Source organism: Sceloporus undulatus, chromosome 5 (assembly GCF_019175285.1).
Source record: "Sceloporus undulatus isolate JIND9_A2432 ecotype Alabama chromosome 5, SceUnd_v1.1, whole genome shotgun sequence".
NCBI classification, from domain to species: Eukaryota; Metazoa; Chordata; class Lepidosauria; order Squamata; family Phrynosomatidae; genus Sceloporus; species Sceloporus undulatus.
In genome coordinates this window covers 177,534,691-177,550,192 of record NC_056526.1, presented here as the reverse complement: position 1 = coordinate 177,550,192, position 15,502 = coordinate 177,534,691, and the positions used below count along the sequence as shown (strand labels likewise).

The window sequence follows — 15,502 nt, the reverse complement described above, 5'->3', positions numbered from 1 at the left end:
GGCCCAGCCTCCTTACCAGCTTCTTTAGCCGCTGACCGGCTTCCCTGCACCTTTTTTAAAATTTCCCACAGCCAGGAAGGTTGGAAGGAAGTCACAGAGAAGCAGGAAGCCTTGTGACCTCCTTCCCAGCTTTCCCCCGGCTTCTCTGCGACCGCCTTCCGGCCGTGGGAAATTTTAAAAAAGGCCACAGGGAAGCCGGTCAGCGGCCAAAGAAACCAGTAAGGAGGCTGGGCCAGAGATTTTGGGGCCAGGAGAGGCCAGTGATGGGATGGGCAACAAGCTGCCCCCCCCCACTTGCCGATTCCTGAACCGATTCCTGAAACTAGTGCAAACATAATGGGAACCACCTTTTTTTCTGAATCAGTTTCAAGAATTGGCTCAAGAAACAGATTTTCCGGTAAGTGGGAATGGGGCCATTAATTTCATTTATCAGACAAAGACACAGGATTCTGTTCAAGATTCCACAGTCTGGGGTGCTAGTAACTGGTGTCCAACAACCTCTGGAGGGCTGTACGAATCTCACCACTGCTCAGAGCCCATGGCTACCTCCTTACTGTGCATGGAAGACTGCAGTTTTGGCTACAAATGGTATGTCCCTCTACTCTGACCACTGGAAATAAGGAACCCATAATCCAAGGGCTTAAATTAAAGTGCCCTAACTCACTTGTTTTATGATCTGCAGCCTCAGTGACACTTGTGAGGGCACACAGTCCCTATGATTCTTTCTTAACTGTTTGTACAGAATATTGACAGTGATAACAAATTGCTGAGCACTGAAGTGATGGCTAGCATAATAAAAGTATAATCACAATGTGTATTTTGGATTTTATTTTGTTGTCAGCACAGCTACACCGGCATTTTTTGTCCTAGTCAGTATTTTAATATTTGTAGATTGGATTACTGGACTGAACTGTAGTCTGGGATCTCATAGTATCAGCTTCTCCAGAACAAGGACAGGACATTGTTGTAGTTGTTGTGTGCCTTCAAGTCCTTTTCATCTTACAGCAACCTTAAAATGACCCTATCACAGGCTTTTCTGGGGCTGAGACTCACCCAAGGTAACACACTGGGTTTCCATGGCCATGCAGGGAATCGGGCCCTAATCTCAACATAATCCAAGACTAAAACCACTACAACATGCTGGTTCTCACTCATGAATTGTTAGGTAGTATCTAACCTGGGACCATAGCTCAGTGGAAGAACACATTTTTTTAATGCAGAAGGTCATCACATTCACTCATCAGAATCTCCAGTTAAATTAGGATTAGGTAGGCTGTGATGGGAAAAGGTTTCCACTAGTGTTCTTACAGAGTTAATGCCAGTCAGAATATTCAGTAACTGATTAAATAGACCAATAGCCTAATTCAGCATAAAGCAGTTATATATAATTTGGCTAGTTGTAGCCGAGTGGATCAACACACACTTTGAATTCGGAAACTTGCAGGTTCAATCACTGACCTCTCCCTAGTAGAGCTAAAAAAGAGTCCTGTCTCATACACTGCAGATAGCTACTGCCAGTATAGTGTTGAATATAGTAGGCTCATTGCTGTCATAAATGCCCAATTGTCCAATCCAACATAAGTCACCTTCCTTGATTTTTTTCCCTACTCTCAGTGGCAATGGGGCCAGATCTGAATAAGCAAGTATAAAAACAGGCATAACAAAACAATAACTTTCAGGAATCCAGAAGTTGAAGAGAAGCAAACACTGGCAGATCACTGGAGCCAAGTTATAATTCTATACCATATTGGATTTGGGGAAGTTAATATACATCACCTGGTTTCAGAGGTCACAGCAGTTACACTGGCTAGCTAGCAAACCAATGAAAGAGATGTATAAGTACAGTTGGCCCTTCTTATACACGGATTCAAGCATACACGATTTGAATTGTTAAAAAAAAAGTATAAATTTCAAATATCAAAGCTTGATTTTCCATTTTTTATAAGGGGCACTATTTTGCTCTGTCGTTCTATTTAATGGAACTTGAACATACACAGATTTTGTTATACACGGGGAATCTTGGAACCAAACCCCAGCGTATAACAAGGGTCCACTGTAAAGGCCATCCATGATTTTCAAAGATAATGCTTTAAAATCATAGAATTGTATTTCAAGCCTCAAAGTGGTCAACTTTCTTCTAGATATAAATAAAATTCATTTTATCATCAAACAGCCTGAAAATTACTCACCTGTTCTGCATGCCACTTGCGTCATTTTTCGCACCAAAGAATATGGCACCTACAACCAGTCCCAGGAAAACAGTAACACACAACTGAAATATAAAGTGGTATTGATTTACATGCAGAGTTCATTAGATGCCAGGTACCACATTGTGAAATAATACTTTGCAGAGACACCTAATAGGACTGATATAGGGCATTTTTATAATGCAGTACCCATAAAATCAAAGATTTTTATGGGGTCACAAACAAATGGGTCCGTGAACAGATCAAACCTGAACTCTCCCTGGAAGCCAAGATGATCAAATTGAGGCTGTCGTACTTTGGGCACATCATAACAAAGCATGACTCATTGGATAAGATAAGAATGCTAAGAAGGGTAAAAGTCAGTAGAAAGACAGCAAGACCACACACCAGATGGATAGACTCAGTCAGGGAGGTCACAGCCCTGAATCTCCAAGATCTAAGCAGAGCAGTGTAGGATAGGTATCTTGAATGAAATGAATGAAAATTTATTTATATCCCGCCTCTTCCATTTTGGGGATCGAGGTGGGTAACAACATGATTATACAATACACAATGAAAAAACAATAAACCCACAAAACCCTAGCCTAACCCTCCATCCCAGTTTAAAATTAAACAATAAAACATAGTTAAAATATATATAATATAATAATAATAATAAATAATAATAATAATAAATAATAATAATAATAATAATAAATATAATACTTTTATTCTACCCGCCCTTCCATAGATATGATCAGGGCGGCTTACAAATTTTTTAAAACATTCCAGTACAGGATAAAAATACAATATGACAGTTAAAAACATGCTACAGAAACAGGGACAGGAAAACAATAAATACACATGTCAAGGGCAAGGAAAAAGAGAAAAAATTTACATCGGTCCGGGGTCGAAAAGGAAAAAAGAGGGCAGGAAAATAAACAAACAATCTAAGGTGGGAAGGCCAGCCGGAATAGATATGTTTCAGCTGTTTCTTAAAGACAGCTAATGAGGCGGCGGAGCGAAGCTCTGCAGGGAGCTTATTCCAGAGTGAAGGGCAGCAATAGCAAAAGCCCTCTGTGAGGTCCTATAAGTTAGCCTAGACCTCCAACATTAGTCCGAAATTCTGATGTGCGAGGTGGATTATATGGGGAGAGGCGGTCCTCCAAGTACCCTGGGCCCAAGCCATTTAGGGCTTTATAGGTCAAAACCAACACCTTGTATTGAGCCGGAAGCGAAAGGCAGCCAGTGAAGGTCTTTTAAAATAGGTGTTAATGGTCCGACCTGGAACTACCAGCGACCATTCTAGCTGCCATGTCTGCACCAATGCAGCTTCCGGGTTTGGTACAAGGGTTGCCCCATGTAGAGCGCATTGCAGAAATCCAATCGAGAGGTTACCAAAGCATGTACAACAGATTCAAGGTCCTTACGGTCCAGGTAGGGACGCAGCTGGCGTATCAGCCGTAGCTGATAACAAGCACTCCTGACCGTCGCATCCACCTGAGAAGTTAGCTGGAGCGACGAATCAAGGAGTACTCCCAAGTGCGCACCGATCCTTCAGGGGGAGCGTGACCTCATTCAGGACTGGGTAAAAGATCTCACCACCCGAAACCGGGGAACCTATCACCAGTACTTCCGTTTTCCCTGGATTCACACTGAGTGTTCTCCCTCATCCAGCCCATACCAAACGCCAAGCAGGCATCTAGAGGAGAGATGCCATCCTTAGTTACGCATCATGGAGACATAGAGATAATTATCTGGGGTCATCAGCGTACTGATAACACCGAGCCCCCATGTCTCCGGTGATCTCTCCCAGCGGCTTCATGTAATGTTAAATAGCATGGGGACAAAATCGCTCCCGGAGGGACACCGATGTCAGGGCCCTCCTATCGGAGCGACAGTCCCCCACTCCACCATCTGGATCTGCCGATAGGTAGGAACGGAACCACTGCAAAGCAGTGCCCCCAATTCCCAACTCCCTCAGGCGTCCCAGAAGGATACCATGGTCGATGGTATCGAAGGCCGCTGAGATGTCCAAGAGCACTAACAGGGACACGCTCCCCCTATCCATGCCCAGACGGAGATCATCAACTAAGGCGACCATGGCAGTCTCAACTCCATAGCCCGCCTGGAAGCCGGTTTGAAATGGGTCCAGAAAATCGGTGTCATCCAAGATCGACTGAAGCTGGAAGGTGACTGCTCTCTCGATCACCTTCCCCAAAAAAAGGCAGCAGCGACATGGGCCTGTAGTTATTATGAAGCAGGGGGTCTAAGGAGGGCTTCTTTAGCAGGGGTTTAACCACTGCTAATTTTAATTTAGATGGAAACTGACCCTCACTTAGAGATGTGTTGATTATGCGGTGTAACATAAGTCGCACCACATCTCCCCCCTGAGCTGTCAGCCATGAGGGACAGGGATCAAGGGAGCAGGTCGTCCTCCTAACACTTCGGAGGATCTTGTCCACTTCATCGGTACTAACAAACTCAAAGTGATCCAGTATAACAGGGACCACGGACGCAAAATTACTGCACAATCTGTGAGTGAGAAAGTGGTGAGGAGGGTGGATTCACTCGGTTCTGGACATGATCAATCTGGAAAGGCCTGTTGGAAAAGAAGGGTCTTTGTCGCCCTTTTGAAAGCCTCCAATGAGGATAGTTGGCGAATCTCTTCCAGCAGGTCATTCCAAGTTTTTGGGGCAATGGCAGAAGAGGATCTCCGGGAGGTCACCGCCAGTCTGGTTCTTCTTGGTTGTAAGAAATTTTTCCCGGAGGAACGGAGTATATGGGAAGGATTATATGGGGGTCTTAGAGATGTCTCATCCATAGGGTCACAGTGAGTTGGGATCAACTCAAAGGCAGTTAATAAACAAGCCAAAAAATGACTCCGAATAGGTCTGCTGGACAACTCTTTGAAGATGCAATAGCAGGAAAGAAAAAAGACTTTTCTGCTGCCCACATTGCCATGGAGTAGGTCTTCGAGTAGGCTCTAGCCCATGATTGGTCAGATATGCTTCAAATTTTCTGTCAAAGTCTTCTGTGGTCATGTTGACTATAGGATACTGGGAGCTACAGCCCAACAGTAACATTTGCAAGCTCTGAGTCAAAGGGCTCTAACATGCAATAAGGTAGCACCATGGAGAGGGGACAGCAGATAGAAGGGGGCAGATACAGTGGGTCCTTGGTATCCATTGGGGTTTGGTTCCTGGATCCCCCATGAATACCAAAATCTGTGGATACTCAAATCTCATTAAATACAATGGCCCAGTAAGATTGTATCTCTTCTATAAAATGGCAAAATCAAGGTTTGCTTTTGGGAATTAATATATTTTAACATATTTTCAAACTGTGGATGCTTGAATCAATGAATAAAAAATCTGTGGATATGGAGAGCTGACTGTACTAATATCAGGTAAATTTTTTAAAATGTTGGGCTTGACTGTGAAAGAGGAGGGGAAGAAGTATTGGGACTCCATGTTAGGGCAACATGTATGTATGTATGTCTTGGACCAGCCTCGGCAGAGTAATTAAGAGAACTACACATCAAAAAGTTAAGTAAAGATCACTAAAATTTCAGCTAAGATGATGATACCAGGCAATTTAGTTCATTTTAAAAAAACAAGAAGAAGCAGAGCATGAACCTTAGCCCCTAAGAGCCCTCCAACCATGGTACCAGAGCACTAAGAACCTGCCTAAAGGACCAAATGTCAGGGATAATCCAACTGCTAAGCCAATTGCGGTGGAAAACAAGGATCATAGCAAGACCAATTTGAGCAGCTTAGCCAAGAGGGCTCAGCAGACTCTGGAGCATTTAAAGACTGCATTTCAAATCCATTCCTAATGAGGATAGAGAGATCAAAACGATGGTGAAGGCATGGTGGAGTGAGTGTGGGAGTCAGGACTCTTAACCCTGAAAGATTATAAGGCTCTAAAAGGGCATAATTCTTGTCACAAGGTCAAGCTTTTACAAAGCAATTAAGAAGGATCTCCATAATATCAACATACACAGAGAATCAAAGGCTAAGGCTCAGGGATTGTGAGATTTCTGCCTTGTCAAAAGCAAAGGTTTAAGAAGGAAAAAAAGAGAACTAATAATGGCTTTTTATGAAGCCGCACTCTGAAAAGACAAACAGGCCCGGACATCTTGTGAACCATATCCCTTAACTGACCCAATTTGGCAGGGCTGGTCTCCTTGTGTGGAGGCCTCTGCTATCACAGCAAGCTGGGAGGGTCCAACCAAATGTCACCCCTCTTCTGGATTGTCACCCAATGCAAGCTATACCCTCCTGCACTCCCCCAATGATGCCACTGGAGGAGAGCAGGTGGGGAAGGCTCAGGCAAAAGCAAACTATTGTAGCTTCTCCCAGCTTGTGTGTTCTTCCTCATTAATAACATTTGCCATCTTGACCACATTTTGATGTTGTTTGGCCACCTGTGCCCTGCTTTTTATCTCCAAAGTGCCGGAGGATATGCTGAACCTTTTGTTTAAGTAACAGCATGGGTCAGCTTAATGTTTTGCCTGCCTATTATTTCTCCTCTCCATTTCCCTGCTCCCAATAATTTTCCCCATTAGAGTTCTAAGATGCACGTTTGTTGCTATTATTCTGTGCCTTCAAGTCATTTTTTATTCATGGCAACCCCAAAGTGGCCCTATCAAGAGGTTTTCTTGGCACAACTTGTTCAGAGGGGCGTTGCCTTCCACTGAGGCTGAGTGTGTGTGAAATGCCCAAGGTCACCCAGTGGGTTTCTATGGCTGAGCAAGGATTGGAACTCTGATCTCCAAAGTCATAGTCAAACACTCAAACCACTTCACCATGTGACCTGTTTGTCGGTGGTCAGGAAATGCAATGAAGAAAGCTCTGTGAGGGGTAATAGTTGAACACTATCCTCTCACCATTACCACTTCTCCGCTTCAAATAATGTCTGTCACAAAAGCCAGTGGGCATCTGAGTTCCTAAATGTAATTTTCTGCCAAACTTGCAGTGCTGCTTTTAGCAAATGTACTCTATGGCTCAATTGATAAGAACCAGTTAATGGGAGATGCTGCCCTGAGATTCACTTTGTACAGCGCTGTGTATAATTACAGCGCTTTAGAAATAAAGTTTAATAATAATAATAATAATTCAGCAGAAGTTAGAGATGTTGTTGTTGTTGTTTTTAACATATGATAGTGTGCTAGTATATATGACCATGGTCTCAGAGGGAATGATAAAGCAGGAAGGATTTGAAGGTTGTGATACTTCTGCTTATTTCAAAGAATAAAGGCAAAGAGAGAAGAGGAATTAATGATCACATGAACATCATCCAGGAAGGAGCCCTCATAATTATGCAACAGCCAAGAAAAACCTGTGATAGGGTTGCCATATGTTGGAAACGCCTTCAAGGCACACAACAACAACCAACCCCAAATGAAAAAAATGGGGCATGAACATGATTTCCAGTTACATTTTCTAGGAGATTTGAACATTGGATTGTAAGTATCCAGTGCATACTTCTCCCCTCCAGTAAAACAATCAATCACTTGGAAATGTATTTGTGTGTGTTGTTTGCCTTCAAGTCATTTCTGACTTATGGCAACCCCTATCACAGAGTTTTCTTGACAAGTTTTGTTTACAGGAGATTTGCTATTGCCATCCTCTGAGGCTGAGAGAGTGTTATTTGCTTAAAATCTCCTAGTGGGTTTACATGGCTGAGCAGTGATTTGAACCCGGGTCTCCAGAGTCATAGTCCAATGCCCAAAAAACTACATCATGCTAGCTCTGATTTGGAAATATTCAAACCTAAAGTCAGCTCTTCCTAACCATACTGGCTGCAGGTGAGGGAAGATTTATGCAAACACATGTGGAAGGTATCAGGTTAGGAAAGGTTGACTTACAGCTGTTTCTGGGATGAACCAAGCAATGCCTCACTAGCTTTGCAAGTGGGTGTAAGTGTTGAAGTGTTGAAGGACCAGGATCAAAAACATGTAAGACATATTGAAATGAGTAGGTTTACCTGTGCTATAGAGGCTTGCGGGTTGCCTAGCAAATTTTTGAATGTCCGTTTTGAGACCCACTTGAGCTGGTGGCAGAAAGATGTGGAATAAGTGATCTGTTGGAAAGTGGTCTCTCTTTTCTTAGGTGAGAAAGATAGCTTTTCCAGCTCGGCTTTGGTTTCTTGGTAGTAATCAGAATTGGCATACATCTCTGCTAATTTCTCTGCCAATGTCTTATCACGATCCATGTGCTCATCAATGTTGTCTGTACAGAAAAAGGGTAGCAGGAAAATGGCTACTTTTAATAACATCCTCTGGACCAATAGAAGTTATGCTCAAGTGCTTTGTTCTTCTCTTCTGATTTGATTTCTTTATGTTTGAATGAAAAAAACTACAGCTGGAGTAATAAGAATATCTAGCCATGTAAAAAAAACACAACTAGATAGCATATTAGAAACCTGCAGGACCAAATAAACTTATTTAGAGAATCTGAGAATCTTTTAATTAGGAAAGTGAGACAAAAAATAAGCAACAGTTAAACAACAACAAAAATTAAAAAAAGAAAATTTAAGTGCAATAAATAAATAATAAAAAAGCAAAATATATAAACAGATAAATAAATGAGCTGACAATCTATGCCCAGGAATACTTAAGAACAAAAATAGGACCGGCAGTAATAATCTGTATCTTTCTCAAGTGAAATTTGTGTCAGAATAATAAAGTGAGCTTTGAGGAAAAGCGAGGAGGTGACAAAGATTTGTCTTTCAGCAGAAACAAAATCTATTGTTTGCCTGCATCCATTTAAAATGCTGAAAAGATTATGTGAGTGAGGTGAGGCTCAGTAGGAGGATAACAGAGAAGCCCCAGTTTAAAAAAAAATTAAATTTTAAATTGTTTTTTAAAATTCCTTTTAATTTTTTTTTAAAACATCACATCTTACCATCTTTTTTTAACCATGTGTCACAACTATTACCATTCAATTCAGTGATATATGGGAGTTATGAGTTATGAGTAACATTAATACAAAAAATATTACTACAGATTTTGTATGGTGCGAGGAGATCAATAGGGGGTGACACAATGACTTACTGAATCCGGTGATGCAAATCCTAGTGAACTGCAGAAACAGACACATCTAATAAAATGGCCTCCAGATCCAAAGTTGCCCCTTTTTAAAAAACAATTGTCATACCTATATCAATTTCCTCAGTCTTGTTCGAAGTCACAGCTGTTGAGTCTCCATTAATGACATCCAGAAAGAAATCAGTGGGATTGTTGTATGGTTCACATTCATAACCTACAAAGAAATAAAAGGATCCTAGGTGATTTGACAATCAGTGGAACATCTATTGCAAAACACTCGGGATAAGAATCTTTAAAATATCTTCTAACAGTAGCTTATCGAGTTGTTTCCCCATTCCCTTGGCAGACAGACAGGCAGGCAGGCAGACAGAAAATAACATGGTTTAAACCCACCCAAAACAGAAAACAAAAACAGTTCAAATCAAAAAAGGATCCAACCTTGACTCTAATTGTGTCCACTGTTCCCAGCTCTGAGTTTTTGAAATCGGGTATAGGGAACTGGGGGAAAAGACTACAAGTCCAGATGCTTTCCAGACCAATAGCCTTTAGCATTACTAGTCAAAAGGATTGGTATAGATCAGTGATGGCGAACCATTTAGAGACTGAATGCCGAAATAAGTTTATTTGAAAGGTGTTCCTACACCGGATGTCACCCAGTGCCAGAGAGGGGGACTTCCAGGGGTGGGATTTCCTCAGATACAGTTAAAGGCACTGGAGGGAGGGGAAGAGGAGGAACAGGTGTGCACCTGTTCCTCTTCTTCCACTGCACTCCCATCTCTCCGCATGCCCTCAGAGATGGCTTTATGTGCCAGACAGTGCATGCGTGCCACAGGTTTGCCACCACAGGTATAGGTTTTGTGCTTTGTGGTAATGGGGCAGGAGGATGAAAGAAAGTAGCAGAAAAACACAGGAAGGTTACATATGGTTCCCCCACCAACCCTGAATTCTAGTTTTCCATCAAGAGAACATGCAGAATAAAAACCCCACCTTGAAGAACCCTGAGGCATGTCTTCCTTTCTGTTGTCCCAATTAAATATGATCCAGGAGATATGGGAACAGATTATCTTCTAACATCTTTTTCGTCTTCTACAAGCATCCAAAGGGGCAGGTGGAAATTGGATCAGGGTCATGGTGTTTGTGTGTGAAGGAAGACATATACTGTACATACACACACACTCTACATCCACTCCTTAAATTGAAATTATTCTTCTCCCCAAAATTAGTATTGGTCACAAAGTGGAAATCATAAAGTCACAATAAAAGTCCTGTATGCAACCACCCTGGGCTAACAGTTCTTTTCAATTGGAAAGACAATAACGCTGGGAAAGCAGAAGTCAACAGGAAAAGGGAAAGACCACATTACAGATGGATGGATTTCGATCAAGAAAACCATAGTCCTGAGTTTGCAAGATCTGAGCAGGTCTCTCATTCATAGGGTTGTCCTACGTCAAAGTAAACCTCACAGCAAATAACAAGCACAACAACACTGGGAGACCCATTCACAAATCATTAATGATTTGGTCTTTTGTTTTCCATGGTATTTGATAGAAAACCTTGTGAAAACTTACCAATGGACTTGAAATAATCTATGGCATTTTGAGCAGGTCCATGATACAGCATTCTTCCTGCAGCCAATAAGGTCAATTTATCAAATAGTCTGAAGATGGAGTAGCGAGGCTGATGGATGGAAAAGATTATTGTTTTCCCCTGCCTTGCCATCCTGCAGAGAAAGCAGTCAAAAAAGAAGAAAAGTGTCAACTGGATATAGATTTTGATATGTTTAATGTGTGTCTATGCAACAGATAGCATGGTGTAGTGGTTTAAGCGTTGGGCTATGACACTGGAGACCAGGGTTCGATTCCTAACTCAATCCTAGAAATCCACTGGGTGACCTTGGACAATTCATACACTCTTAGCCCAAATAAACCCTGTGACAGGGTCACTTTAAGATCACCATAAGTCAGAAATGACTTGAAGGCACACAAAAACAAGAATTTATGTAACATAATCGGAGCAATTTGATTTCACTTTAATTGTCATGTCTCTGCCGTGAGTAATCCTGAAAAGTGTAGTTTGGTGAGGTGCTTAAGACTTCTGTTCTGTGGTTTACTAAATAAAATAAAATAAAAATTTTTATTTGTATCCCGCCCTTCCAAGCGATCAGGGCGGCTTACAGGGTGCACCAGTGTGCAAATAACATACAAGGTTAAAAACAGACACATACAACAAATCTTAAAAACAATAAAAAGCCCCTTAGCCCAACCTCACGGCCACGAGAGAGGAGGGAGGCCCACAGGATATTTAATCGGGGAATGCCTGATTGAATAGGAAGGTTTTGAGACCCTTCCTAAATTGGGCCAGGGTATTAGATGAGCGGAGTTCCATGGGCAGCGTATTCCAAAGGGCTGGGGCAGCCATGGAAAAGGTCCTTCTTACAGTAGAAGCTAACCTGGCCCCAGGCACCTTCAGGAGTTGCTGCCCAGATGTTCTGAGGGTGCGAGGCGGAATGTACGGAGAGAGGCGGTCCTTCAGAAATCCTGGGCCCAAGCCATTTAGGGCTTTATAGGTAATAACCAACGCCTTATATTGAGCTCGGAAGCGAATGGGCAGCCAATGGAGATCTTTAAGCACAGGTGTTATGTGGCTGGCCCTGGGAGCGCCAGTGACCAGCCGAGCTGCCATGTTCTGCACCATTTGTAGCTTCCGAGTTTGGTATAAGGGTTGCCCCATGTAGAGTTCTCTAGCAGATGATTTTAAGTACCTCACTAAATTACAAATCCCAGGATTGCCTAGGAAGGAGCCATGACAGCTAAAAAGCTACATCAAATGGAAATACTTGTACAGTGCAAATACAGAATCAGTTTTTTTAAAAAAAGACTATGCAGAAACCTATATATTGCAAAAGAAAGAAACCATTTGCAGGCATTTTCACTTCCTTTTATTTTGTTTTCTTTTTAGACGTATCTATTATTATTATTATTATTATTATTATTATTGTTTATTTATATAGCACCATCTATGTACATGGTGCTTTTCAACTGCAGAATAAATCATATATAGCTATTCAGATATACAATATAAAATACAATGCAAAAAAACCCCACCCCAAACACACGCACAGACACACACAAAACACAGGAAAAAAACCCAAAATAGTTAGCACAGCTGAGGCACCTTTGTCTCACTTTTCTTATAAGCAGTCCTTTCCTATTGCCCTTTCCCCTGCTATACCAGGTAGTTATTATGATCATTAGTTAAGTAGTATATTTATACAGTTCCTTCTTGAAGGTTGTTACACCATTCCAAATGGTTTGAGCATGCTGCTACATTGGTGCAGGCATTGTTATCTGCATTTGATTGTAATATTACAAGTATATAACCTCAATATGATTTATTTCCATATTATTCATGTTCATTATGGTAAAAATGCCTTTTCATTTCAAGGTAGCTGAGGAAGTCATAAAGTTGATATGGATACTATAAATTCCTGGGGTAGCTCGTGACCTATGACTTTTGACTCTATAGTTTACTATAAGTCCTTCAAGTATGAATTGCTACTATGACATAGACTAACGCCACTGCTGTTTATCTGCGTGCTTCAGCATTTTTGCCAATAGGATACCGGTCCTCTGGGAGGAACTTACTACAGCCTCTAAAATCTAGGCTTGCGGCGACCTCCCAGAGGGCGTTCTCTGCTGTCACCCCCAAACTCTGGAACGACCTGCCAGATGAGATCCGTCAGATAACATCATTAGACAGCTTTAAAAAAGCGGTCAAGACGGATCTCTTCCGGCAGGCCTTTCCAGATTAACCATCCCGGCCCAGGTTCCTGATTCCCTCATTCCTCCCGTGACCCCATCTTAGTGATGGTCGAGGATCAACAGAGGGATATCAGGGTTTTTAGTTTTTAATTGTTGTTTTTATGCATTGACATTGTGTTTTAATATGTTATACTGTTTAATACTGTCTTAAGGGGGGGAGGGATAAAGTGTTTTTAATTGTCATATTTTATATTTTACTGTTGTTAACCGCCCAGATTGGTTTGCCAGAGGGCGGTATACAAATAAATATTATTATTATTATTATTATTATTATTATTATTATTATTATTATTATTATTATTAAAAAGAACTTTTGGTGAATTCCAGTAAAGTTTCAGTGCAATACTGAAAATCCAGTAGTATTCCCACGACACAATTTCCACTCTGGACACTGTGTACCTATCTCCTGTTATTCAGTAGTCTTATATATTAGAGGGTTTATTATTATGTTATATTACTACTTTATAATATTATAATTTATAATATAATATTATTATACTAGTACTTAATAAAATAAAAATAAAACTTATTTATATCCCACTTATTTGTAAGAAACAATCAAAGCGGCTTCCAACAATTAAAATAGTACAGATGTACAGAAATAACAATAATACAAAACTTCTGTAACGGGCACTGACACACTATTGATGTCCCAGCAGTTTAAAAAGTTGGCTTCACACTCTTGCTTAGTCTAGGTTGTTTCTTTTTTGTAGTTCTATCTTGACAACTCATACCTGTGCTGACACAAATTACTAGGTATTTGTTGTTATTTATTATTGTTTGGTTGCTAGTACTTCCTGGACATCTGTAGCGTCTGCTCAGCTGTACACCTGTAAATTAATGGAACATTGCAGACCTACAGAAAAATGAGCATTTTATAGGCTGTCCACAAATTCACACCGTTTGTGGGAAGGAGTGAATTAAACATCACTAAAGAATCCAACAGGGGCAATAAAAGGAAGCAGAGGAGATTGTCAGATGGGGGGAAATCGGGAAAGAAAAAGGCATTCTCTCGGAGTCCCAACAAAGTCATGCGATCACGCTGAAGATTTTTGAACAACATCATGCTTATTCTTAACCCATGAAGATCCAGGTATGCTCCAGCAACAAACCATTCCTGCAACTTCCCCATGAATGGTTTGTTGCTGGAGCATTCCTGGGTTAAGTCCTGGATAAGCCCATTCTGTCTGAAAATCTTCAGCTCAATCGTGCAACTTTGCCACGAGTGTGTCTTTTACTCCCAGTTTTTTTCCCCATACGATAATTTCCAGAAAGCTAACCATATTGGCCATGCAGCAAAATACAACAAAATACAAAATCCACAAAATCCAGCAATACCTTTATTGGTTAATGCACAAAACACATCATGCAAGCTTTTGAAGCTCCACTGGCTTCTTTATCAGGCAAAAAGCGACAATGTTGGCTACTGCCCTACATTTTGTATCAGACATTGTTTCTGTAGTAGTTAAGTTGTTCTACAGAGATGCTGGCAGAGCCAAGTCCACCTTTTTAGTAACTATGCAGTCTCTATTGTTTATCAAGTTGTCAGTTTGCCAGAGGCAGATTGTGAGATTGAAAAGTATTGTGTCTCATTAAAGTATAATTAGATTTACAAACCAGGAGCTGCTAGTGTTCCTAGAATAGTAAAGGTAGCCACAGATATACTGATAGCTATGAATAATGCTACAAGCTAGATATATATCCACAGACAGAATGACAGAGAGAGAGTTGGCCTATTTCCTAAAATTTTGTTTACTTACTGCAGTTGTATCTCACGTTTTACTCTAAGAAGCTCTGGGAAGCATACATGAACTTTTTCCAAGTCAGAACACGCTTATACAGTAAAATAATCTGGGGAAGCATGACTGACATACCCCAAATTAACCCACAAGCCTGTACAATCTTGTTCCTGATTATCCCGGGAAATATCTTTTCCTAGAGTAGCTCCTCTGGCACTTAAATTCTCTTGTGACTCCTACTACAGATTCCATTGGCCTTCTCTTTAGCACTAGTATGGATCTTCTTTACGAGACAAGTTCTTATTATCTCTTTACTGCTTTCTTTCTACAGACAGGTAAAAAACATTTTTTACTGCAAAATCCCACATTTGGTAGCTATTTTACTGCACATGTGTGGCTTTCCCCCTCTTTTTAATCAGGTTTTAATCAACCAATGTTGTATTGTTGCATGTTAAATTGTTGCATGTCAAAATGCTATGGTATTAGTTATGCACAGAGGCATACAAATTATTTTAAATGCATGTTTAAAATTGCTGGAGAGAGCTTTGGACTCAAATCTCTGTAGTCCAATTCAAAAACTTTCCAAGTCACACTCTTTGACTAACTCACACCAGTCCAATTTAGCATCTTACGTCCTTTAATTCAAATTGAGGAAATTGCTGTACCCTACATACACAATTAAAAATTACATCATCTTGCCAA

At 41.0% G+C, this 15,502-nt stretch overlaps 1 protein-coding gene across 3 annotated transcripts in view; it reads right to left on the bottom strand.

Moving 5' to 3' along the window:
* Positions 1 to 15,502, bottom strand: part of LOC121931238 (broad substrate specificity ATP-binding cassette transporter ABCG2-like) — a 57,694-nt gene that overhangs the window by 12,933 nt on the left and 29,259 nt on the right. For all 3 annotated transcript variants that reach the window (XR_006104100.1, XM_042468741.1, XM_042468740.1), the window contains exons 7-10: positions 10,809 to 10,960; positions 9,350 to 9,454; positions 8,178 to 8,422; positions 2,190 to 2,272 (exon numbers count right to left, since the gene is read on the bottom strand). Coding sequence is in view for 2 of the 3 variants with exons in the window: in XM_042468741.1 (XP_042324675.1) it covers positions 2,190 to 2,272; positions 8,178 to 8,422; positions 9,350 to 9,454; positions 10,809 to 10,960 (585 nt within the window). In the remaining variant the exon portion in view is untranslated. The remainder of the gene's footprint in view (positions 1 to 2,189; positions 2,273 to 8,177; positions 8,423 to 9,349; positions 9,455 to 10,808; positions 10,961 to 15,502) is intronic.